General features: G+C 35.2%; 2 protein-coding genes across 10 annotated transcripts in view; both read left to right on the top strand.

The window, feature by feature from the left end:
• Window positions 1-8697, top strand: part of LOC131166885 (protein APEM9) — a 36850-nt gene extending 28153 nt beyond the window's left edge. The window contains exons 4-6 of the mRNA XM_058125503.1: window positions 3530-3815; window positions 6557-6915; window positions 8273-8697. Coding sequence (XP_057981486.1) covers window positions 3530-3815; window positions 6557-6915; window positions 8273-8402 — 775 coding nt within the window. The 3' untranslated portion in view covers window positions 8403-8697. The remainder of the gene's footprint in view (window positions 1-3529; window positions 3816-6556; window positions 6916-8272) is intronic.
• Window positions 8698-11988: 3291 nt separating this feature from the next.
• Window positions 11989-25068, top strand: part of LOC131166121 (26S proteasome regulatory subunit RPN13) — a 48719-nt gene continuing 35639 nt past the window's right edge. For 3 of the 9 annotated variants that reach the window (XM_058124425.1, XM_058124423.1, XM_058124419.1), the window contains exons 1-4: window positions 11989-12186; window positions 12902-12961; window positions 21272-21364; window positions 21560-21619. In XM_058124425.1, the coding sequence (XP_057980408.1) occupies window positions 12923-12961; window positions 21272-21364; window positions 21560-21619 (192 nt within the window). In that variant the 5' untranslated portion in view covers window positions 11989-12186; window positions 12902-12922. The remainder of the gene's footprint in view (window positions 12187-12901; window positions 12962-21271; window positions 21365-21559; window positions 21620-25068) is intronic. The other 6 variants (XM_058124421.1, XM_058124424.1, XM_058124420.1 and 3 more) reach the window with 3 other exon arrangements.

Here is a 25068-nt window from a genome sequence, read left to right as displayed (position 1 = left end):
GGAAATTTAGGCACATATAACACGGAGAGAAAGACAGAAGGAATTGAAAGAATATTACCACAATAAGAAACCAGTGTAACCTTGGAATGTAAAGTAGTGGGATTCATGGACTGGAACAAATTAGAACTGCCAATCATATTGGAGGAGGCACCACAATAAATAATCCAAGATGACGAGGATGAAGAGGCTAGAAGCCCGGTTGTACTTGAATGGGATGTAGTAGTAGATGTAGAATAATGAGTTTGGAGTTGAACGATGCAAAAGAAAAAAAATTGTTATACTCCTCTCAAGACACAGTAGACAATGTATTCAACTCCCAAGTGGAGCAATGTCAGACCCTTGAGTAGCTTGACATTGCCAAGGCATGTGGTGTGGGGGAACCATGTGCCAAGGCTGTAGCTTGAGATGGCCTGTTATGGGTTATGTTGATAATTGTTGGTTGGTTAAACTATGTTGCTTTAGGTGGAGCACATAGAAGCGAGGTTACCTACTTGGCATGGTCAGGGATGGACGTGGTTGGGGCCATGGTCCTTGACAGAATTGCTTATTGTGGCTGGTTTTAGTTAACATGGTTGGATGTGGGTACCATGGTTGGATGGCTAACTTGGTTACATCAAATGCCTCGGTGATATTTGCTGCTATTGGGACGTAGACAAGTCATGGTTATGGAGAAAACCATGCTAGACACAAGTGTTGACTTGTGGGGAGTATACAATATCATTGTCAATTTCTTTCAGTGTTGACATGCTGACCATATAGGGCAGTTACTTGGCAGTTTACCCTTGCATGGTTGGTAGATAGGCTTGTTTGGTGGGTAAATTCGTGGGTGGACACTTGGGCATGTTTTTAACTATTTACTTGTAAGCATGACTTGTTCTAGCCTTGTTGGCAATTTCTGGTTACATCCAGCACAACCTAGTAGTTGGGGTTGTCAATCAATTTAAGTGGGTTGCAGGGGGCATGGGGATGGACAAGTTTTGTGTTTGCTGCACATGCTAGAGTGTGCTTCCTTGTCTTTGAATAAAAGAAAGGTTGGGAGGTGTTGCTCCTGTAATGCTTGTCGTCTTGTGAATCTTTACTTGAATTGCTTCACACTTGCAGGATTTAACCAATGATTGTGTGTGTGTGACGTTGGCTTAACCAAGTGTGCCACTTGGTGCCACATAGTGTCAAGTTTGTGTGCTGTGAACTTAGACCCTATGACGAGTAGCCAGGTGCATTTTAGTGTCAACAGTAGAACGATCCTTGACAAGAGACTTTGAGACTTTTTGGCCTAAGTTTGTTCCTGACAGTATGATTGTCCTTGCCACGATGTGTGTAAATGTGAGAATTGTTTCAACGAACTTCTTGCCCTAGTACACAACAGCTGCCACGATCTCAATCCAAATCTCCTCATCCTTCAAACTCCCCCTACCATGGTTAGAGACAATAGCATGGTTGAATCATCATGGAAAGATGCTTGAGAAGAAGTCAGGCAGCACATACTAGCACCAAACCAGTTCAAAAGTTCAACGATCCAGAGCTTACAACACTTCATAGTTCAAGAGGCAACTATGACCACAGAATTGGGGTTGCAATAACCTGGGAGGAATTACTTAACCAGGAAGAATGGGGCAGGGCATAAGAAAGCACTGGAGACAATGAACATCCTGGCAGCAGCTACAGGCACTATGGTTGCAGCAACTAGAAGCGAGTGCAGACAAGAATGATCATCGAACACCAATTGAAACCAACCAAAGCTTCCTACATAGGACGCTGCACACCCTAACAAGAGGAAGACTGCGCCTAAATGATTCTCAAGCCACCTAGAAAATCAGATTTGAGAACTGAGGGGAAGATCAGGAAAAAAACAAAAAACAGAGTATCAAATCAATTCAGATTACAGATATGTCAGATTTAGTGGAGATCAATGCTCCGATACAATGTTGTAAAGTTAGAGATAGAGGAGAGAAGAAGAGAAGAGAAGAGGATAAGAGGAGAGGAAGAGCAAATATTAGGCAGCAGTTGCCTAGAGCCTACATACAGCTCCAGGTCTGCCATTATATATATTAATAATAGGAAAGACTTAAGGACAAAAATACCCTCACCCACACAACCTATGACTGAAATAACATTCTCTTCTAACATCTCAAAATCGAATTTCAAGGAAATTTTATTCTATAGTTAAAAATTTGATAAATTTCACTGAAATTTCGATATTTTAATAAATTTGGTTGATTCACGGAAATTTTGATGGGTTTGTGATACATAAATTGACTGCCATTGCAATTTTGAGGGTGGTGGACAGAAGAAATTTTGACAATTTCCTGGAAATTTTAGACCATCTGTGTTACCATCATCAACTTCAGCAGCTGTTGTCAACTTCACTAGCCATCTTCAAATTACCCAAGCCCCTTCCTTTCCAAAAAGCCTTTATTATTATTATTATTATTATTATTATTTTCTTAATTCCTGACAACAAAAAAGACACCTCCTTTCCATAGTCTGGGTTACTCCTGAGAAGAAAGAAAAGGAAAACCAAACAGCACCGACAGCAACCCAGAAAAATTAGTGTGATCCAAGTCAACAAGGGACGCTGATCACACAGAATATCCAAAAAACACACCCCCTTGAAGTTCCCATTACCCACACACCAAAGAGAAGTCAAATAATGAATCTTCTCCCAAACCAACAGAAATGACTTCTTCCCTGAGAAAATGCATGCATTTTGTTCCATCCACGGGCCCAAAAAGCCTTTATCTTATAATACAGTTCTATGTAATTGTTGTCTTCTTTTTCAATGCATTATTTTCCTGCATCTTTCCTTTTATTTGAAGGTTTAGAACCAAATCATTAGAGAATGCTTAAACATTGAAAGTCCAAAATCCCTTCCTGCCCCAAAAATCCTTGCAGCTAAGCTTTGAAGACTATGATTTAACTTAGGCAATGTGTTTTACTCAAGCTTTGGCATGATGTTTGTTTTCCTTTATCTTTTTCATGCGCAATAGTTTTTATGAATCAACATATTGCACCAGTGAGGAAGAGTGAGTTAGTTACTTTGGGGGGCAATAGAAGGTGTAGGGGTTGACCTAAAATAACTTGGAAGGAGATAGTGGGTAAGAATTTAATAGCCCTGAATCTGTCAAAAGAAATGGTCCATGATCGCATAAATTGGCAGAAAATGATTCATATAGCTGACCCCATCTAATGGGACTTAAGGTTTGGTTTTGTTGTTGCAATAGTTTTTATGAATCATATATATATGCTTGAGTTCAAGGGTATTTTTGGAAGAATGGTTTATTTCCATTCTGTTCACATTATTGATCAAGTTAACCAAACATTATAATGGAATAGGAATTGTGATTAGTTGTTATGTATTTGCATCCAAATGTAATAATTGCATTATGACCTTTATTTCATTTTTGTCCTATCTCTTTTCCATTCTCAATTCCACATTAAATGCATTACATGCAATATTGGTTGTTGCGAGGATGTCCTTTTCTTAGATAGGGGGAGGCAGAGTCAAAATTCATTTATATTTATTTTTCAGTGTGTGTTTCCAGTTAGCAGAAGGGTCTTCTTTTGGTGTTCAAGAATTTCTCGAGGCATTCTTGAACAAGTGGAGGTATGTGGATGAACAATACTATGTTCTTGCTGGTGCAGAAGCTGATATTAGAAACATGGTCGGATGTTATGGGCGTTTTGTGTTGGGAGTTGATAAATATTTGGAAGTTGTTGAGGTCTATGTTTTTACGCTTCTGGGGATGGTTTTAAATGATATAGACCTTGCTGTCTCTTGGGTTGAGAATGCTGCATTACCTGAAGACCAACGACAGGTAAAATATATTATTTCCTGCATTTTATTATTTTTATTGAGCATTTTTTGAATTGGTTGAGGCGGTTTACTTGTTACATACTGTTGATACAAAATTACAAAAAATAAATTTCATCTTTTTTGCTTGCCTTTCTTTTTGATTTCTTGGTGTTTTTTTTTTTTTTTTAAAACTGCTTTTGGGGGGGGGGGGGGGGGGGGGGGGGCGGGGCGAGGGTGGTGGAGGTGGGGTTAAGCATGGTGTGGTTTGTGTGAAAACTACATGATAAATGAAATTCTTTGGTTCTACTGCCATATCAGAGTAAAGTGTTTGTTATTTGATTGAGCATAGAGCTTAGAGATTGCAAATATTGAGTGGGGTAGAACTTGGAGGGCGACTTTAATTCAGGTGGTAAAGAGGGATCTGTTTTCCCTTCAACTTTCAGATGTTTACTTTGATTGAGCAAAATGGTTGAATAGGATTCATATTGTTGATCCATCTTGGGGAAATTTAAGGTTTTTTTATTTTTTATTTTTGCAGGAGCATATGAAAGCCTTGTGTTAAACTGTAGGATCCTACTTCTCTCTGCACTCATCTTCCAAAAACTCAAAGTCAAACTTTATGAAACAAAATATCCATTTTAGAGCTACCATTATTGCTCAAGACAGGTGAACTTTGGAGAACTTGATTAATGATGATATATATATATTTTTTATTAAGTAAACTAAGATAAATTTATCAGTGGTGATCATTGTCCTGCTTGACTTTTTGTCCATTTATGTCCTCCTGTGTACTTTCTTCTCTCTCATTGAATAAACCATCTTTTTCTATTAAAAAAGAAAGAAAGTAATTCATGCTGTTCCCATGGGGCAAATTGTTGCAAGTACATTTATCATTTCTAAATACCTGGTTTAATTGAAATTGGCTGCACTATTCAATCAAAACCATGATATGCTCTGGAATATATTATCCATTTTTGGATCTACTATGTTTAATGTGGGTAAATTGAGCAACATGATGACTTTGTGCAGCAAACTAGGATATTTTATTTGAAATGTTCTTTCCTTTTACTTTTGTCCTTTTGGTAATAGAGGCACAAGTCAGCAGCCTTTGAATGACCAGAAAAATTGGGGCAAAGAGTAATTCATATTGTTGCAGTAGTTGAAAGGTGTTGTGATTTGATGTATGCATAGCTGATTAACCACTTTAACCATTTCGACCTTTCGGGTTCACCTCCAAGATTTGACCTGAACTCTAGTAGAGAAATGTGTGGTGGATGATGATATTTGACTAGTTAGGATTCAGGACCTGTTGGCAGCCCCCAGTGAGAAGTATGCATAATGTCAAAAATTTTCCAATTCAGTTGAGGTAAAACTGGTATGTCTATTTCTGTAGGGTTCCTCTTCATTTATAAGAATATTGGATTTTAGGTTTTGTTCTTTACTTTTTCAAGTTTTTGTCCTTGGAAGCCAGATTTGGTCTGTCCCTTCCCAAATTAGAACCTGACATTAGTAACCTGATATCTGTGTATGAAATTTGGTCCATGCCTGCATGTATTGAAAGTTCCCTCTAACTAACCAAGTTGGCTTCCATCTATGAACTTTTTTACATAATTAGATGGATATGTTCTAAGCTTTTTGAGAGTAGTCAAACATTTGGAGGCATTTCTTGAGGTATATTAGCAAGCTTCTTTTTTTGTGACACCCTGATTTTTCCACATCTATTGATGCTTTGACATTTTAAAACTTCTAGCTGGGTTTTTTATAATGGGGTGGGAATGATGCAGCAATCAAGCAAGAATTATTTCATTTTTTTGGGATCATATCATTTAGATTATAGGATATTATTGATTAGTAAAGCACTGTTTTTATTTATTTAGGACATCTTTCAAATGTTAATTATATTACTATTCAAGAAAAGTAGTTTTTAAGTTTATTCAGGTTTCTAAAATCATTTTTCCTGTTCTCCCAAGTATGGCAAGTTTTAGAGTTTCTTTGGAATTAAACTTTGTGTTCGATGTTTCTCCTGCATCCCTAATCCATCTGTGTTTGCAAGAGAATATTGAGACAAAACTGTCTGGAAGACAGTGACAAATGATTTGGAAGAAAGTAATTTTTCTCGAGTTAATTTGTTATTGCTATTAGCTTGGATGTTGTGTTTATGCTGTTCTTTAAGATTTTGCAGCCTAATCATTTATTCATGCCCTAAAGTAGTGACTAACAAGCATGAAAAACACTGGATCATACAATCTCTTAGATGATCTGGCGATTGCTGATGATTGAAAGTACTTGAATTTTTTCTCATCTTCTTAGTCTGTTACTTTTTTTTTTTTCAAGGAAAGGCAACCTGTTGCAAGATTTTGGTAATTTACAATAGCATCTTACTCTTAGATTTTCCTTGGAATGCAGCCAGCTGTAAGATTTTTTTTTTTTTATAATCTTCTTGGTATTGAAAGTCGCAAAGTTCTCCATGACATACCTACTGCCTGTCGTAAACATAATCACCCCCATTTATGTGCATAGTACATGCACTTGTGCAAACTCATCTACTGGTGGATCCAAAATGCTCTGTAGATGTGCAACAAGTTTGGCTTTCTTTTTGGGTAGAACACCGTGATCATTCTGCTAATGTGTTGCATACGTTTGGCAGGAACTCCTTCCATTGCTGATTAAATTATGTGATTCTCATTTGTTAGATGCTTTATTTCTTAATAGACTTGAATAATTTAAATTTTATCTAAGTGTTCTTACATGTCTTTGTCTTAGCAACTTTTAAGGAGATTGCACTCCCTGTACTCTCTTAAAGTCAGCAACCCATCAAAAGGATGCAGCTCACCTCTGCCGGCTGATGAACATAAAGCTTGTTCTTCTTTGAATGAATTAAATGTATCTAAGAGGTCTCCAAAAGTTTTGAATGCCCAATGCCCACCTGATGGAGGGAATAATGCAGAACACAGAGTTTTGAAATTGTCTAGAAGATTTGACCCTTATTTCTGGTGGTTCCGCACTATTACTTTGAAGTTAGGCAGTGCTCGATTGGTCATATCTAACAGAAAGGTTATGCTGGGCTGTTTGATCTTCATCATATCTTTTGTTATCCGAAGGAAACAAATTACTTTAAAGAGGTAAGGTATTCTCTTCTTGTTGGTTTATGTACACACCTTCCACTTAAAGGTGAAAAGTATTTTACTTGGCTAATGAATCTACTGTTACATAGCCACGGTATGTTATTATAAGCTCATGTTTAATTTCATCTAGATAAAGAAGGTTTAAAAGATAATTCATTTTTGGTGACAAATGAATATCTCTGCTTCCCTTGTGATTGCAATGCTTGAATTTATAAGGTGGAAAGGAGTTGGTCATCATGGAAAAGAGAAGGATTTATTTAGATCTAGACTTATTTAAATCAACAGTCTGCAATATATCAAGCTGTATTCTGATAACTGCAGATTGTACTAACCTCCAGGTCATGACCTCCAGGTAGGTCACACAGTGATGATTCTAACGTTGTGCCAAGGCTCCGCTTCATGGTAGTGGCAATATTTTTTTAAAAAAAAGCAGAATTAGTGATGCACCAAATTGCCTACACTTCAAAAATGGGAATGCATTGGCATCCAACATGTGTCGGACTTGTTGAACATTGCCAAGCCACCAACACATCAAATCTGAAGTGTCCAACGCTTACAGGACACAAAAAAGGGGGAAATAAAAATAAGAATTTTTTTTTTTTGGGGGGTGGGGAGGTGGGGGTGGTGTTCATGTTGCAATATTATCAAATTTTTAGAGATTTCATAATTTTTAAAAATTTTTCCTAAATTAAGTGAACTTGTAACTTACATCGATCACATTACCAAAAAAACTTTGTGTCAATCAATGAAGAATCGGCAAATTAAACTGACTGTATTTATAAATATTTGATACAAATTCAATGATGCTTGATTGCTTCTTTTTAAAGTACCATATGTTCATAACATAAGCATGTATTGAGAATTTATTTATTTATTTAAAAAAAATTATTGGATTGCCCTATTTCTGGGTGATAATGGGATTCTATCTTCGGCCTTGCAGAGGAGAGCTGGATCTCTCTGAGATGCATGGAGAAGTTCCTCTTGAGATTTTGGGGTTTTCATTGCAGGGAGTGATTGGAAAGAAATATGAGGATTTTTAGGGATAGTTTTCTCCCCTTTCATGTGATACAGGAGAGTAGAGTTGTTTTTTTTTTTTTTTTTTGTTTTGCTTTTCTTTAGTAGTCTTAAGTGAAGGATGTTTTTGCTGGAGCTTGTGACACATTCAGAGCAGCTGGAACAATCTGATTTATTAATTGTTGTGTTTTGCTCTACTTTTTTTTTTAAATGTGTTTAGAGGGTTTTTCTGTCTTTTACTTGAATTTTTCTTTCTTTCTTGTTTCTTCTACGAAAAAAAAAAATTATTGGCCAGTATTTGTTTCTGGTATTTGGTTTTTTATTTTATTTTATGCTTCAGGATTGCTAGGAAACAAGTTGTGTCTGTGAAGAAGGCTTTGAAAGACCTTTGGCAGCTTGCATTTCAATACCAAGTGAATCCTCTAGCTGCTGTTCAACCTCACCCTGTTATGACACATGGAAGCCGTTGATCGATGCTGCTACGAGCTACACTTTATTAGAAAAATGGTAATTTATTCTGCCTGCCTCTTATTTAGCAGCTTTGTACAGATGAATTCATTAGAATCCCTTCTCTTAAGCAACCTGCATTACCTAAGGAGCAATGATGCAATAGCGTTTTAAACCCATAGTTTTTTATTCTTAATTTCTAAATGCCTTGAAGTTGTGTCAAATGAGCTGCCAATGAATAATGCTTCCGTGCTTTGTGCCATTGTAATAATGCTTGAATGCCTGAGGTTTGGTTCAATGACAATTTTCTTGGAAATATATATATATATATATATATATATATATATATATATATATATATATATATTGGATACTTCTGATATAAAAGCAGTCGTATGAGTTATGACTTCATATTTGGACTTGTGAGAACTTGAATGAAATTTAATATAATTTTATATTATATTTTATTTATATTCACAAAATTTTAAGTTTGTGGTTCAAACTCAATTTCTGGATTGCTGAGCCAATTGGGTAAACTATTGTTGGAGCCACTAGAATTTAGTACACAAGTTTTGATTACTTCTAATTTAATTTGCTTTGATTTAGTCACAATAGAAACTACACAATGTCAAGCCACTTGCCTTTGTTCATCACTTGGCTGTCCTTGGGATAGGTTATCGAAAACCTGAATCAAATAGAAAAATTGAATTGAAGTGGACTGGAAATCAATTTATTGTTTTTTTAGCTCGACTCCGGTTTGGAGTTCTAAAATTTTATATAAATGGTTCAATTTTCGTTTGGTCCATTTAATAATCATTTTAACTAAATTGAATTGATAGATTATAAACAATATTATTTAATAATTTAAATACAAAATTGTTTGCCAACAATTTAGAATATGGATGGGTTATTTTTGTGATACTTTTTTGATTTGTTTAGATAAAAAATTTTAGTTGAGAAAAGGAAAGGAAAAGAAAAGGAGGAACTCATTTTTTATTCCATTTTCTTTATTAAAATGAAAGTTTGTTTTTATATGATTAAAAATTAAGAAAAATTAAAATATTAATGATATGTAAAATTAACAAATTATTCGTGAATTTGAAATATTTTTTATTTTTTTTCTTAATTTTATCGATAACAAAACATGAAAATGTAGATTCTTTCCTAATATTTTTCGAGTTCCAAATGGGGTCTTCAAGAATTGAAACTTGGATTGTGGATATATATATTCAATTCATGGGTGGATGTTTGAGTTTTAATAATTAAAATGTATATGTCAACTATAATATAAGAAAAATATTAATTGGTAGTGACTAAATTTTTTTAATCGGACTCGGTAGTTTGATTTGGTTCAATTAGGTGTTGGATATTGATTTAAAAATTAGTTAAGGACATTAACTATTTGAAAATTAGGTACGCCTACAGAGGTCTCACCGAATTGAGAGAGAGAGAGAGAGAGAGGGAGGTTGCAATTCTTTCTCAAATTATTTTGATACTCCTTTTTCTTTTCTTGGTATGGTACTATCTACTGCAGTAGAAATTTGCCCTTGTGAAAATATGTAGAATTGGTTTGGGAGGGAGGGTGGAAGGTCTCCAAATGTAATACGGGAACTAGTGAATTACATTTTAATCACATCTTAAAATTAGCAAAAAATTAGCAAATTATTATTTTTAAAAAAGTAAGATAATTCGTTTCTGAAAAATAAATGTAGTAAAAATTATGTAAATTTACATTTTAAAATTTTATTTAAGTAGGTTAAGATTTGAACATAGAAAACTCACTTGAATAAAAAAACAAAATAACTGTAATATTATTATAAATGCTAAATAAATATAAAATTATTTTTAAATATATAATAATATTTAAATAAATACTTATATAATTTTTAGGAGATTATTTTTAGATATAAAATTATAAATCTAGAAGTACCCTCCAAAAATTTGGAAAACTCGTTAATTAATCATAAGTTAAATAACAATACGATTATATACATTTTAAATAGCTGTTAACAATTTATAAATTAAATAAACTTATTAATATTAGCATTGGAAGTCAAATACTGAGATTTTTTCACAAAAAAAAAATAAAATATATTTAATAAATATTTATCATTAATGTTATATAAATAATAAAATTTATTATTTTTAATGTTTTTAATTAGAGAAACCTTCTCATATCATTTCCTAATATTAATATATATCTTGTGTTTATGTTTACATAAGTTATATAAATTTTATTAATAACTTTGAATATCATATTTTAGTATTTGTAAACTAAATTATTACAATATATGTTTTAAAAGTATATCTAAATTTTTTTAAGAATTACAAGAATATTTACACAATGTTATTACATGTAAACTCATAACATTTATTAATGTCAAATTTTTTATTTTTTGAAACCTTATCATTTCTAAATATAATAATTCACGAAAAGAACTTTATAATAAAATGAGAATTGGGGAACAAATATAGTAATTTCATCACTCTTGAAATTAATTGTTTAGGGTCTGAATTAGACAAAGATCGGAACACTTTTATTACTTGACCTAAATGATAGAGTAGTCAAAAACCCGATTATTTGATTGATGTAGTTGTCTAGACTTAACAATTTAATCATGAATAATTTTTATATTGAAAAAAAAAAATACGTTACTAATTTAAAATTACTATTTTTTAAAAATAAGTTAATTTTATCAAAAAAATTAATGGTAAAATTTAGAGACACCTCCTAAATTTTCTAAATATGACATTGTATTCCATTAATTTTCTGGCAATTGCCCCTCCAAAGAATTTATAAAAGATGAAAAATTAAGAGAAGGAGAGTTGTTTTTATTAATAAAATTATAATTTCAAATAGTTATTTGATATTTGTTAGAGTTACTTGACAATTTTTCAAAATTTAGGAGATATTATGTCATTTCAAAATATTGCAGTAATAATTAATAAATAACAAATTTAATTTTATTCATTTCAATTTATATTTATATTTTTTTGCAGCAAATATATAACCAACGAGAGTGAATAATTTTATGGATAAATTAAAACTTAAAAACGACTTTTGTACTGAATAAACTCTGGTTTGGGGGGAATAGCTATTCCGTGGAATGATATGAAATATAGTTTAAATTTGGGAGTAAAAGGAATAGTTATATCTTATATATTTAAAATTATTTAATTAAATAAATAATAAATAAATAAATAAACGTTCTATGATAAAATTTAGGAATAATTATTTTTTATCTATTTTTTATTATGTACTCGTAAAGTATTTGACATTATTATATGTTTTATAGTAGTATAATTTCTTGTAAATTAATTATAAATAACGTATTTATAGTTAATTTATAAAAAACTATGTTGTTGCTATAAAGTAAATAACAAAGTCAAATATTTTAATAAGTGATAAAAATGATTATTTCTAAATTTTATTATTGGGATGCTAATATTAAATGAAATAATAAAGAATATATAAGAAATAATGATTCATTTGATTCTCAAAATTTTAATTATATTTTTATTTTATTTTATTTCATTTAATAAATATTTTACGGACCGAAGGGCGGAGGAGCTTCAAGCTTTTAAAATTAATAAATTCATCAATTTTTAGGATTCCCTTCGTTAGGATGGTGGTTCCATTCCGCCTCTGTTGCACACTTGTCCCAACTTTCACGATACGGTACCCTCTCAAAATTCCACTGTTTTGGATTCGTCTCTCCCCACCCTCAAACTGCACGAATCTAAAGAGCTCCTCAACTCCCAAGGTTGTTCCCTCTCAATCCAGAGGGCCACCGTTCGTTGATTCAGGTGAGACTCTCTCTCTCTCTCTCTCTCTCTCCTCCTGCTTTTTCCATCCAACTCTCCTTCGTTTCCAATCGCCACTGTAGTATTGTTTCTTCTTCTTCTTCTTTTTCTTCTTATTTATTTGAGATATATATACTTTGTTTTTGTGAATCCTTCCCTGCTCTAATTTGTGTAGGGAAAAAAATTATGGGTATTTTGCCTGAAGTGCTTTGATTAAGAATTTTTTTTTTTCCGCATCTTACTCCTGTTTCCTGATTGTGACTGGTCCAATGCATTTTTGTGAGTTTGTGCATATGCGCGGAACTTTGTTTTCAACTTCTTTACACATTCACCGGGTAGCCCCCGCAGTAACCTAGTTTCCAATCCGGGTATTGTGACTTGTGGGGTGATAGGGTATTGTGACATTTAGATATTTGCGTGGTTAGTTTGCTTAGTGTCTCTATTCATTCAAATCTGCGAGGATTTTATTTTTCTCACATTTGCTCGGCAAATAAACGGGTGAAAGCTTTGAGACCTAATCTTAGCGAATCTTATGGGTTTTTTTTATTGGATTTTGAAATTACATGTTTTTGTCCTCCCAGAAATATTTATATGGGACTTGCGAGTGTCCGTAATTTAACCAACATGGAAACCTAACAGTGTAGTGGAGATTATTTATTTATTTAGTTTAGTCTAAAAAAGTTTAGAAGTTATTTATTTATTTTTTTGCATTGTATAGAGGTGATCAAGCAGTGACGTAATGGGTTCATCTATGGTAGATGCTGTTCCTGCAATGCAGGTATGAATGCTATTATTTTAAAACTTTTAAGTGAGATAAATTTTTTTTGACAGAATACGTAAATTTGTACGGTGATGCTTTATAAGCTTTTACACGCGGAGTGTTTGATTCATATTATTGAAATTTATGTATTAAAATTACTATCATCATTATATTGGGAAAAAGTGAGAAGCTTGTGTGGAGAGGTATGGCATGTGGTAAATGTAAACCTATATCGTTAACCTGTCATTGAAGTTAGAGGACAAAGGATGATGGCTCAGTGGTAAGGGCTCATCCCACCCTGCTGTTGGTTAGGGTTAAAACCTCAATATACCCTTCCCCAGTTACCTATTAAGAAAAAATGGCGTTGAGGTTGTATTGTGTGACTGTGAATTAGTGAGCATATATGTAGACATATTTCATTAGAAGAAAAATACCACATCTCATACACAAACACACAAAACAATGCTCCTTGCAACAATTCTTGAACAATTTAGAAAGAAGACAGCAAAAAATGAAAAAAAAAAAAAATCAAGCTGCAGGAAAAAAACTGTAAGAAACAATCCCTTAAATATCTGGATGGAAAGCTGTTTCAAAAATTATTTTGTTGCATGTCCTTGACAACTCCAATATTGGTAGAGGGAGGTTATTCTTCATATATATATATATATTGATAACAAAAGAATTTCATTGATAGAATGGGAATGTACAAGCGGGAAAAAAGGCATCTCCTTTCAAAACTCTGGGTTACCCCAGAAAAATTAAAAATGAAAAACCGAATAGAACACCAGAAACAACCCGAAATAATGAGCAAGCCCTATCAATTCAACAAGGAAAGCCAGTTTTGCAGAATATCTGAAAAGTGCATCCCCCTGAAGTTCCCATTACCCACACACCGAAGAGAAGCTAAATTTTGAATCTTCTCTCAAATGAGCAAAAGAGCTGACTTCTTGCCTGAAAAAATGCGCGCGTTTCGTTCCATCCACAAACCTCAATATACAGAAAAAAGGCACAATTCCATTACTCCTTACCCTCCTTTTTCCTGTCAAAATCACAAATGAATTGCCAAAAAACTCCTCCACTGTCTTTGGACAAACCCAACATTTCCCAAAATAATTAAATAGCTTGTTTCAAATCCTCTGGCCAAAATCACAATGTAGGAAACGATGCGGAGTAGTTCCAAAGCAATTAAATCAAAGCACACGTATCTCTGGAGAGAGAGCCGTTAACGGTCTTCTAATCTGTAACAAGTTATTGGTTTTGATCCTATTAAGCACAACCAGCCAGAGAAAAGCTTTGATTTTAGAGGGACTTTGGCCTTCTAGTTAGTTCTATAGAGAGGGAAATTAAAATTAGTGCTAGTTATGAACTCACAAAAAGATTTGCAAGAATAAAACCTCGAAGGACCCAAAGACCAAGAATGGCTATCAACTTCTAATGAGACTCAACAATTATTCAACAAAACTAACAAGTAGGATAGCTCCTCCATCTCCTTTCTCCCTGTCATTCAAGGATCTCCTAAAGTGAAAATCCCAAGAAGGTAAAGGACCACCCGACTCCACAATGAAGAAGGAATAGATCCATCCTGTCCTTAGCTCAAGTGGAATAGGCAAGGAAAAGAGATGGACAAAACAACATTCCCCAACCACAAGTTTTTACAAAAGCGAATATTGCAGCCCCTACCCTATATAAATTTAGTATGGGGAATAAAGAGGGATAAATATGAGAGATGGCTTTCTATGCAATGTCCAAAGAACATATAAGATCCAAATTGGCTTCCCACCTGTTCCCATCTAGTCCAAATTTACTTTTTATAACTTTATGCCACAAGAAAGAGAACTGTAAATGAAACCACCAAAGCTATTTGGCCAAGAGAGTTGTGTTTTGAGACACCAAATTACCAAGACCCGAACTGCCCTACTGTTTAGGCCTACAAACCACCTCCCAACTTACCAAATGATTCCTAAGACCCCCCAGACCAAAGGAAATCTCTCATGATTCTTTTAATCCTAGTAGCTACCTCCATAGGAATTTTGAAAATAGACAGAAAATACAGCGGGATACTATGAAGACAAGCTTGAATGAGAGAAATTTTACCTTCTAAAGAAAAAAAAAAAGTACCCTTCTAACCATATAATTGCTTAGACATTCTTTCGACAACAAGGTCCCCAAAACTAGTGGATCTAGAATTACCCCCCAAAGGCACTCCTAAATAAGATAACAGCCAATCCAAAGCGATGCAACCTACCTCTGAGGCTAATCCCTGCCGTACTCTTCTGAGGCTAACTCCCTACGATACTCCTCCTACAAATTAATAGTGATGATACTACTTGTCCCCAAATTGATCTTGAGACCTAAAACCCTTTTGAAAATATGAAGCCCCAAAATATTCGAGAAAGATGACCTATGCTGCTTTAAGAAGAAGATAGTATTGTCAGCAAACTAAAGATGCAAAACTATTACCTCCTCCACCCCCACCCCCCCAACTTGCGAGCCTTTCACTAAACCTCTAACCACAACTCTTATCAACCATCCTACTCAAGGCATTTGCCACTAAAACAGACAAAAAAGGGGAAAGAGGGTCTCGTTGTCTAATTCCCTTCATAGCTCTGAACCAAGATTTGGCTCCCCATTCACTAATACCGAATAAAACACATTATACAGACAGCCCTTCGTCCACCTTCTCCATCTCTCTCCAAAATCATTCTTCATAAAAATCTTATCCAAGAAATTCCAACTCACCCTATCATAGGCTTTCTGAAAAACAATGTCCAACCTTCTAGTATACTTTAGTTATTTTTTTATAAACATTGGATACTAGACTGATAGGTCTATAATTAGAAATCTTGAGAGACCTGCTTTTCTTAGGCACCAAATTTATGAAAGCAGAGTTAATACTTCTATATAAAATCCCAATCCAACAAAATTCATTAAAAACCTTCATCAAGTCATCCTTAACCATCGCCCAACAATCTTGAAAAAAAGACAAATTGAATCCATCCGGCTCTGGAGCTTTATCCCTATCCATTGCAAAGACAATTGATCTGACTTCCTCTTCCTCAAAAGGTCTCTCTAGACAAACTATCTTATTCCCAAGCAAAGGTTCCCACTCTAACGATTCCGCCAATGGTCTATCATCTTTCTCAAAAGACAGATTACAAATTAAAATCAGTGTTCTACGAATCTATCCTACTATTATCCAAGATAGTGTCTTCCCCCCTCCCAATCCAACTCCAAATCCCTAGTTGAATTTTTCCTTAATTTCCTGCTTGCTAACCTGTGAAAAGTCTAGTATTGCAATCACTTTCTCTTACCCATTTAAGCTTTGTCTTCTGCCTCTCCCTTCTCATTTCCTTAAAAATTATCTCTTCCAAATCATTCTTTAAAGATGTTCTTTTCAACTTCTCCTCCCTTGAGAGTATAGTAACTTCTTCCCTACTATCTAATAGTAATTTCTTCCCTACTATCTAATTTAGCCAGCTTTCCTAGAACGCGGTTCTTTTTAAGCCTAATGTCCCCGAAGTCCTTCCTATTCCACTCTTTTAAATTTTCTCTCAGCGTCTTCAATTTATTTAGGAATCTAAAACCTTCCCAGCCCCTATCCACATCCTTGCTCCAATTCTCCTTCACCAAAGATCGAAAGGATTCGTGTTCCAGCCACATATTTTCAAATCTAAAGATGGCAAGACCCTAAGACACCTTTCTAGATTCCAATAGAATCGGAAATGATTAGAAGTGGCTCTAGGAGGATTTACTTGAGAAAGGTTAGGGAATTCATCCTCCCACTAGCTAGAGAAAAGGAACCTATCTTGTCTACTAGCCACAGCCCTAGCCCCGCCTACCGACCGAGAAACTTTTGTGTTACTCAGAGGAATATCCCTCAAATCACTCTCCCTAATAGATAAATCAAATTTCTGCATTGTTGGGGTAACCTTGCCTCCTCCCTTCTCTTCCCATGGAAATCTCACCCCATTAAAGCTGCCCCCACTGTCCACTTAGGGGAACAAAGCCAGAGGCAGAGTATAGCTCATCTCAAAAGGAGCTTCTTGGAGAAGGCCTAGAAGGACCATAAACTGTAGAAACACACCATTGACCCTGGTCTCTCACCTCTAACAAGACAAAAAGAAAAAAGAAACTCACAGGCTGTCTATTATAGATATGGTACGTGTGTCCCGCAGCACAAGAATGCTCCCTCCTGATCCCTCAGAGGGTACAAACTACAAAGACCCAGTCCTTGTTTCGCCCTTCCTAAATCCCCCTAATGACCTTCCCATCGACTGATTCAAGCTTAGTCTCCTAAATCAAAACAATGTGAGGAGAACTCCTAAGCAAAACCTCACTAACCAAGCTTCTCTTCCTATTATCCCCAACACCTTGATGTTCCATCGTACAGTCTTCATAATCTAACTCGTTTACCCCCTCTCTCTGCTCCCTTTCCACCCCCATTATTTATGGAAGAAATCATATTTTTTGAGTCTTTTGGAATCTCCTTTTTCCTCTTGTATGTTTTAGGATTCAATCCCAATCTAGCCTCAATTTTGGCAAGATTCTTAAGTTTTAAACCCAGGTAATTCAGGAGTTCGTTTGGATCTCTGCAGTCTCTCTCACTACTGCCTAGATCAAGTGTAGAGGCACTGCCCGTAGCAAGACCTTCCTTGTGGCATACAACATCAAAAGAAAGAGGGGATTGGGAGGAAAGGGGAAGGATACCGTTTCGAGAACTGGGTGAGTTCTAATTGCCCAAAGGAATAACAATCTCTTTATCAATACCCCATCAGCATCATGAGGATTTTCAGCAAGGTCCACCTTTACACGGGTATGCTTAGGAACAGGGAACAAAGGCCTCTTTTCAATCAATTCTATGCTCTGGTCTAAGTTGGGCCTTATAGTATCATTATCCTCTTGCTTAGTGTTAGAAGACTAATAAAGTCTCTCATGTCCTAGATGCTGAGTGCCTTGTGAGGGAAATAAGCTCATCTTTGGTATCTCCTCGTCTTTAGAAGCAAGAGTTCTCTTTGAAAATTTGTCCCAATCACCCTCCTTCAATAATTAAATCGGCCTGCAGCTGGTCGGCCAACAAACCATTTTCAAAGTTGCAGAAACTGTCTAGATCATCTTTAGAGTTTGAGAGCTTTTCCTCAATTGCTTTTGGATTCCCAAATCAATTGGGATTTCTAATTAATGTGTTATGATTCCCAATTCAATTGGGATTCTATTTAATGTTAGGATTGTTTAATGTTTGTTAGGATTTCCAAATCAATTGGGATTTCTAATTAATATGATTCCCCGATCAATTGGGATTCTATATAATGTTAGGATTATTTAATGTTTATTAGGATTCCCAAATCAATTAGGATTCAAGGGGATATTTTACATTTCTAATAGGAGTAAGTTTCTCTACCCTATATTTACGTGTAACCTCTACAGGGCTTTTCCATTCAAGCAATGAAGCAATGACATAATTCATAGCCTTTGGCTAATTTGGAAGTAGATCCCCTCGAAGTGATCAAAACCTATTTCTCTTGCTATTTTCCATTTTAAAATTTTCCCAATTTCTCCTCTTCTAATTGTGTAAAGGAAATTGTAGTTGTCATAATCCATGGTCAACGCACCTTGACTTTACGCTGAAAGTCAGGTAGGAGACCTTCAATTAAAGTACCCGTAATTTGGCTTTCATTCCAATCTTTAGTCTTGTTTGATAGCCTCTCAAAGCGTGTATGATAATCCAAGACAGTGCTAGTTTGGCATATTTTAGCTAGCTCTCTATTGATATTCTCATATCCAGTAATCCCAAATCTAACAAGTAATCCAGAAACAAATTCTGCCCATGAAGGCATTTCATAAGCTTCAAACCAGCTATACAATTAAATAGAATTGCCATCCAAACTAATAGAAGAAATCTCAACATTAGATATTTCTTTGGTGCAGTGAAAGCGAAAGTATTTTTCAACCCGAGAAACCCAACCGGTAGGGCCATCCCTATCCCATTGAGGAAATTCTACCTTCATACAAAAGGGACCATGATCACGCTTTCCTTGGTATATCTCCTTCACACATGTATGACTGCTTCGTACAATTAGCTGATGTAGAGACATCATCTTCTCTCTCTGTATAGAAAGATGTAATGAGTAGTTTAGAGAGTGATGCTTGGATCTCTTCAAATTGAGACGTAAACATATTGCTAAATTCAGCCTTTAGCCTAGCTTCCATCTTGGACTTAGCTGAATTTTATGAGGCCATAGCATATGAGTGAAGATCAAGAATTCCAAGATCTTGCTTTTGTTAGGGAATTAATGGCATCCGCAAGAACACCGACTCTGATACCAAACGGTAATGTGATTTTATCGTGGAGAAATTGGGGAAATTTAAAGAATGGAAAATAGCAAGAGAAATAGGGTTTGATCACTTTGAGGAGATCTGCCTCCAAAGTAGCCAAAGGCTATGAATTATGTTATTGCTTCATTGCTTGAATAGAAAGCCCCTATAGGGGTTACATTTATATATATAGGGTAGAGAAACTTACTCCTATTAGGAATGTAAAATACCCCCTTAAATCTCAATTGATTTGGGAATCCTAACAACATAATCCTGACATTAAATAGAATCCCAATTGATTTGGGAATCATATTAATTATAATTCCTAATTGATATGGGAATCCTAGCATACATTAAATAATCCTAACATTAAATAAAATTCCAATTGATTTGGGAATCATAACACATTAATTAGAATTCTCAATTGATTTGGAATCGTAACATTTTGCTACCTTAAAATCGGATGATGTTGGAAGGAGAAGACCTGTAGCAAAACCGCACATTGCTGATTGCAGATATGATTAAGATTGTCTACCAGAAAAAGCTTTGCTGCCTCTTTATCTCGGGATCCCTATTCCTACCTGAATTCGGAATCCAATATTTTGACAAGCTGACCTTGTATTTAGGTGGAGGGACCTTCAGAGAATTGTTCAGTTGGTCGTCCCTTTCCTTGTCTGCACTGACTAGACGAGTTGGAGAATCTATTCTATCTCCTTCTGTCATATTGATTCTTGCTGGGCTTGGGGTTAATGGGCCCCCTACCTTAAATCCAGTGGGAGCCTGATTTTCTTTTTGAATTGGAATGGGCCCAGTTACTATATCTTGTCCATTGTTTTGGGTGGCCCACTTTGCCCTGGCCCAATCTTCCTCTTCTCACTCCGTAAATTAATATAGAAAACAAAATTGAAAGTTGAACTAGGAAGGAAAGCTGTCCTTCTGCCCCAGAAATCATAGGATTCACCTCTCTCTGTCAATCTCCTCCCCCTTGTTAGCGGTTTTCTGACAACATCGGTGAAGTATTTGTTTCTCAGCTCTCCACTCCACTTCTTTGGTGCGACGCATGATTGATGAGGTTTAAAGAGCCACATTTTGTGCACCAGAAAGCAGCTCCACTAGCAGGTTCAGTCGTTAGCTTTAGAATAGCTTTGAAAAATCTTCTTCACCTTTTCGCCGCTTTTAGCTCCAGGAATACATAGGGCTTGGTGTTTTCCTACTTTTATCCTCTTTTCCATGCATAGAAATCTCCCCTTCCCATTGTGTCGTAGCTCGGTAGCGACCCTTGTGCTCCCATTTCTCAAGTTAAGACATCCTCGAATCAACTCTTCGACATCTCATGTACCCTTGCAAATCAACCCCAAGGGCCTTGATGATCCAAGAGAACGCACCTCTCAGAGAACTCTGATATCCTGAGGTTGAGGGATCGAGGTGGTTAGCGCACAGGGTTTTGTCCTCTGCCTTGACAGTTGAATGACCTCCCCATGTGAGCCTATGTCTCAAAGCTACTGACTAGACATGCTCAAGAATCATATCATTTCTGGAAAGGAATCAAACTCCACCCAAATATGCACTTTCACCACCAGCATGGTGTAGAGAATTGTAGGGAGGTTTTCTAGATCCATCTTTTGCGACATAAGTAGTAATTGCCTTGTTCTTTGTGAAAGCTGGAATGACTACTTTCCCCAACTTTCTCGACTAATCTCCAAGGATAGATCAATCCCACATGAAAGTTATGCATTTAACTCTAGAATGTGCACCGTGGAGACCCTCACCCCACCATAAATCTTCATCAATACTCAATAGGCATCTCCCATTCGTCTTACTCCACTGAATGCGCAATAGGGAAAAAATTTTCTCACCTAATGAAACTAACACCATCAATCATCTTGTTATGGGATTGTCATGCACAATGGTTTGCTTGTTTACTTGTTCTTATTTTTTTGTACTCTTCGACCTCTTTGTCTTCTGTTTTATGTGTTTTTTTAATACAATTCTCATCTCATAAACATCCACTGGTAGGAAATTATGCTGGAGTTTCGTGCTGGAAAAATGTGTTGTGAGGGAAAAAGGGTTGTCCCTGATACACGTAAAGGGCTTGTCCGCATAGCAAGGGTATGGTGAGCTTCTGTTGGGTTTTCATATTTTTTTTTTTGTTTTTGGTTTTTTTTTTTTTTTTTGGGGGGGGGGGGGGGAGGTTGGATACTTTTTCTGACCTCAAAGTAGAACTTGATTATTCATTACTGTTGCTTTTATTGTTTCTTTAAATGTTAACATGAAACGCAGAAATCAATCTACTTGTTTGTGTAGGGTGAGGAGGGACTGGTCCATTTTCAGTGGCTTGATCGGATACAAAATGTTGTCGACGATGTATCCTTATTGCGCTGTTTTTCATTGTTCACTACATCACTTTGGTATTGCTTCGACTTACATGATAGTATTTATCCTTGATTTGCTGCATCAAAATTGCATAGCTCCTGTATGTGCAATGTTGCAGGCTTGCTTGAAGGAAGTTAGTAATTCTGATTCATAAATTTGATGAGAAGCTTTATAGGCCTTGCCACTTTTTACTTTCTCGTCTTTATACATTTGGTGTTCCATCATTTCTCACTTTTGAATGCAGTGTTGTATTTTGTGTGCCATTTGCTTCTGTATATATATTTTTTGTCTATTGTTGTTTTGCAACATTGGTTGCAAATTTTCACCAATATTATGGTTTAGAAAGTAAGGGATTTTTTGGCAGCAATGGAAATTCCAATCGGGAGTTTGAATTGGAGACATTAGAAAGGATGGTTTGTCGCATGGGCTTGTGCATTGTAATGTACTTACCTAGCAGTTTTTTGCATTACATACTGAAAGGGAAGATAGAAACTTTAGGAATGTGTTGGAGTTGTTATTAGAATTGGATCGGACAGTAACAGGATGTCAGGGTCGTCAGTTGTCCAAATTCGAGTATAATAGATATTATTTTTAAAATGAATAATAAATTGAACAAAAAGCATAGTGAAAAATATTATAATAAGTTTACAATAAACATTTACTTGAAGTTGATCTTATTTTATCTTTTTTTATTTGTAAAGAAAATTTGTTAAAAAAGTCCTATTGGAGCATGTGTGTGTTGGGTTTTTGGGGGGGCGGGGGGGAGAGATCAGAAGGGGACTGGCCTGGTCTGGTAACTATTTGTTTGCATCTTGCTGTAGATGATTCAGGATTGTGATGTCTCTTTGGATTTATGGTAGTTGGATGGCATGCTGGTATCCTAGCCTGGTTTGATAATGCTGGTTCTTTGTTCTATTTCATTGCATCTTGCGGCTGCTGATGTTGGATTCTGACATATATCTGTGGATTTAGGATGGTTGGATGGATTTTGCACAATAAAATCTTTCGAGATTCTTTCCACTTGGTAATTTTATTTTATTTTTTAGAAAGAAAGATTATATTAATGACTGAAACAAAGTATAAAAAAGAGGACAATGTTGATGTGCCTTCAAGTAACAAAGATTGACAACCAAAATGATTATAATAGAGCTGCCTTCCAGTCCCTTTGAAGGTTGGGCAGCTATCGGCCCCAAAAGAATCCAAACTAATGAGCCCAAAAGAGGAAGCTAGAAACACCACCCTATCCCATAGCTAATAAGGAGTTGTTTGAGCTTTGAATGTTCTCGCATTCCTCTGAGTCCAAAGAGCCCAAAGGATGGGGAAGCTGCGCCACTTCATAACATGGACATTTCCATTGGAGCCAAAATCCTGGTGCCTAATGAGCTAGAGATGTCCCACTTTTTGAGGTGCTACCTAAGCTTCACCAAAGCAAGAGATAGAACATTCCAAATAGGGGTGTGCAGTCGGTCGGTTCGGCCAATTAACCGAATTTTTTCAGTTAACTCTCCATCATAACCGAACCGACCAAATTGCACTCCTTACCTGAATTGAACCGACCGAACTGAATTTTCGCTTAATTTGGTTAACTGAATTTAACTGAATTAAATTATAATTAATCATGGAAAAAAATATGATTGTATAATTTGTATGTTTTCAAAATTCAACTTAAATAATTTTCAAAAATCATTTCTATTACATCCATGTTATCTTTTGATAAGATTTATTTTTACTTATATTATATCAATCAATTATTAATACATGATAAACGCTCAAGCTACTAAAATATAACTCTAAGTCTTTAACATTTAACAAAATCAACCAAAATTCACTCAAATCCAAATTCTCCTGCATATAAATCGTTAAACACGCATATTCACTTTGAACAAATTTTGTTGAGCTCCTAGTTTATCGTCTGCTTGACTTTGAGCATATAAATGTAAATTATATAATAAATCCATATTCCTAGTTCAAGCATTGTCAGCATAAATCCATAAAATTCCCTCGACTCTCAAGGGTCTAGAGTCCATAGTCCATACTTTGCTTAACTCTTTAAGGTCAAGAGTCCATATTATGCTCAACTCTCGAGAGTGCAAAGTTCCTACTATTATATTATAGACCAAACATGGAATTTAAACTGTTTGTGTAAAATTAAAACAAAAAACAACATGAAATACAAATTTTTTTTGAAAAATTAAAACAAAAACTGGAAGAAAAATTGAAATGGTTCATACATCAACTACCACTTCTTGGATTCGTATCTCAAAAACTCCCACTCCTTAGCTCCTATGCTGTAAATATATGAAAATGGCAGACTTTTAAAATTCTAAGTTTTCAACAATGAGCCAAATAATAAATTATCTATTGTCAATAATGATAATTGATAGCATGTAATTTCTATGACAAAACTCTTAAGCATAAACTCAATATGAAACTAACCCTTTGTCTTTCTTTGATTGGCTTATTCACCAATTGTGGATTCCAATGTAACCTTTGACAACTCTAAAAAATTGTATAGAAGCACTTATAAGTTATAATAATTAATCATTCAATGAACAAATGAAAATTTTTGACAATATATAAATATAATATTACCTTTTTCTAGATTTTCAAGGTCATCTAAGTCTTCTTCAACCCTAATTGGACTAGATGAACCTTGGATCCAATCTTGCGTACATATAAGAGCTTGCACAATTTTAGGAGTTAAAGAACTCCTAGAGGAATCAAGAACAAGCCCCTCGGTTCTAAAAGAAGACTCTGAAGCAACTGTAGAGATGGGTACTGCTAAAATGTCACGAGCCATATGTGAAAGGACAGGAAACCTTGGACTATTTAACTTCCACAACTCCAAAATATCAAAGCCCTCTACGTCATTTTCACAATCCTCCTCCAAATACCTATCCAATTCTGATTTGTTATCTCCACCTCCAATTTGAGTCTTGAACTTTTGATACAAAACTTTGAACTTTTGTTGTGCTTCCCCTTGACCAGTGAAGCTTGAAGCTTCACTTCTGCTTGATTCTTCATTTTTAGATTGTGACAACCTCTTATACTCAACAAACAGTTCAAATGTGGTATCCTTAACCTTTTTCCCCATCAATAAATCTTTGTCACCTTCATACATCGTAGAAAGATCATATTGCAGAAATTTTTACTTATGTCTAGGGTCAAGAACAGATGCAACAAAAATAAAAAAATTCATTTTGTCAATGTTTCCCCAGTACTTGTTTTATTTTTCCTTCATTTTCTTACTCATTAAACTCAACTCCAAGTTATCACTACTTTTCCACTCTTTTAGGAGACAATCAATCCCACTAATGTCATCAAAAAGGTATTACTTGTAACATACAAAGAACCTGAAACTTGTATAGTGAGGTCATAGAAGATTTCCAAAAATATCACAAACTTTCTAACTTTTTCCCATTCAAATCTACTTGGTATGC

This window comes from Malania oleifera, chromosome 10, assembly GCF_029873635.1.
Source record: "Malania oleifera isolate guangnan ecotype guangnan chromosome 10, ASM2987363v1, whole genome shotgun sequence".
In the NCBI taxonomy this organism is placed as follows: domain Eukaryota; kingdom Viridiplantae; phylum Streptophyta; class Magnoliopsida; order Santalales; family Ximeniaceae; genus Malania; species Malania oleifera.
This window is presented reverse-complemented; position numbering and strand designations above follow the sequence as displayed.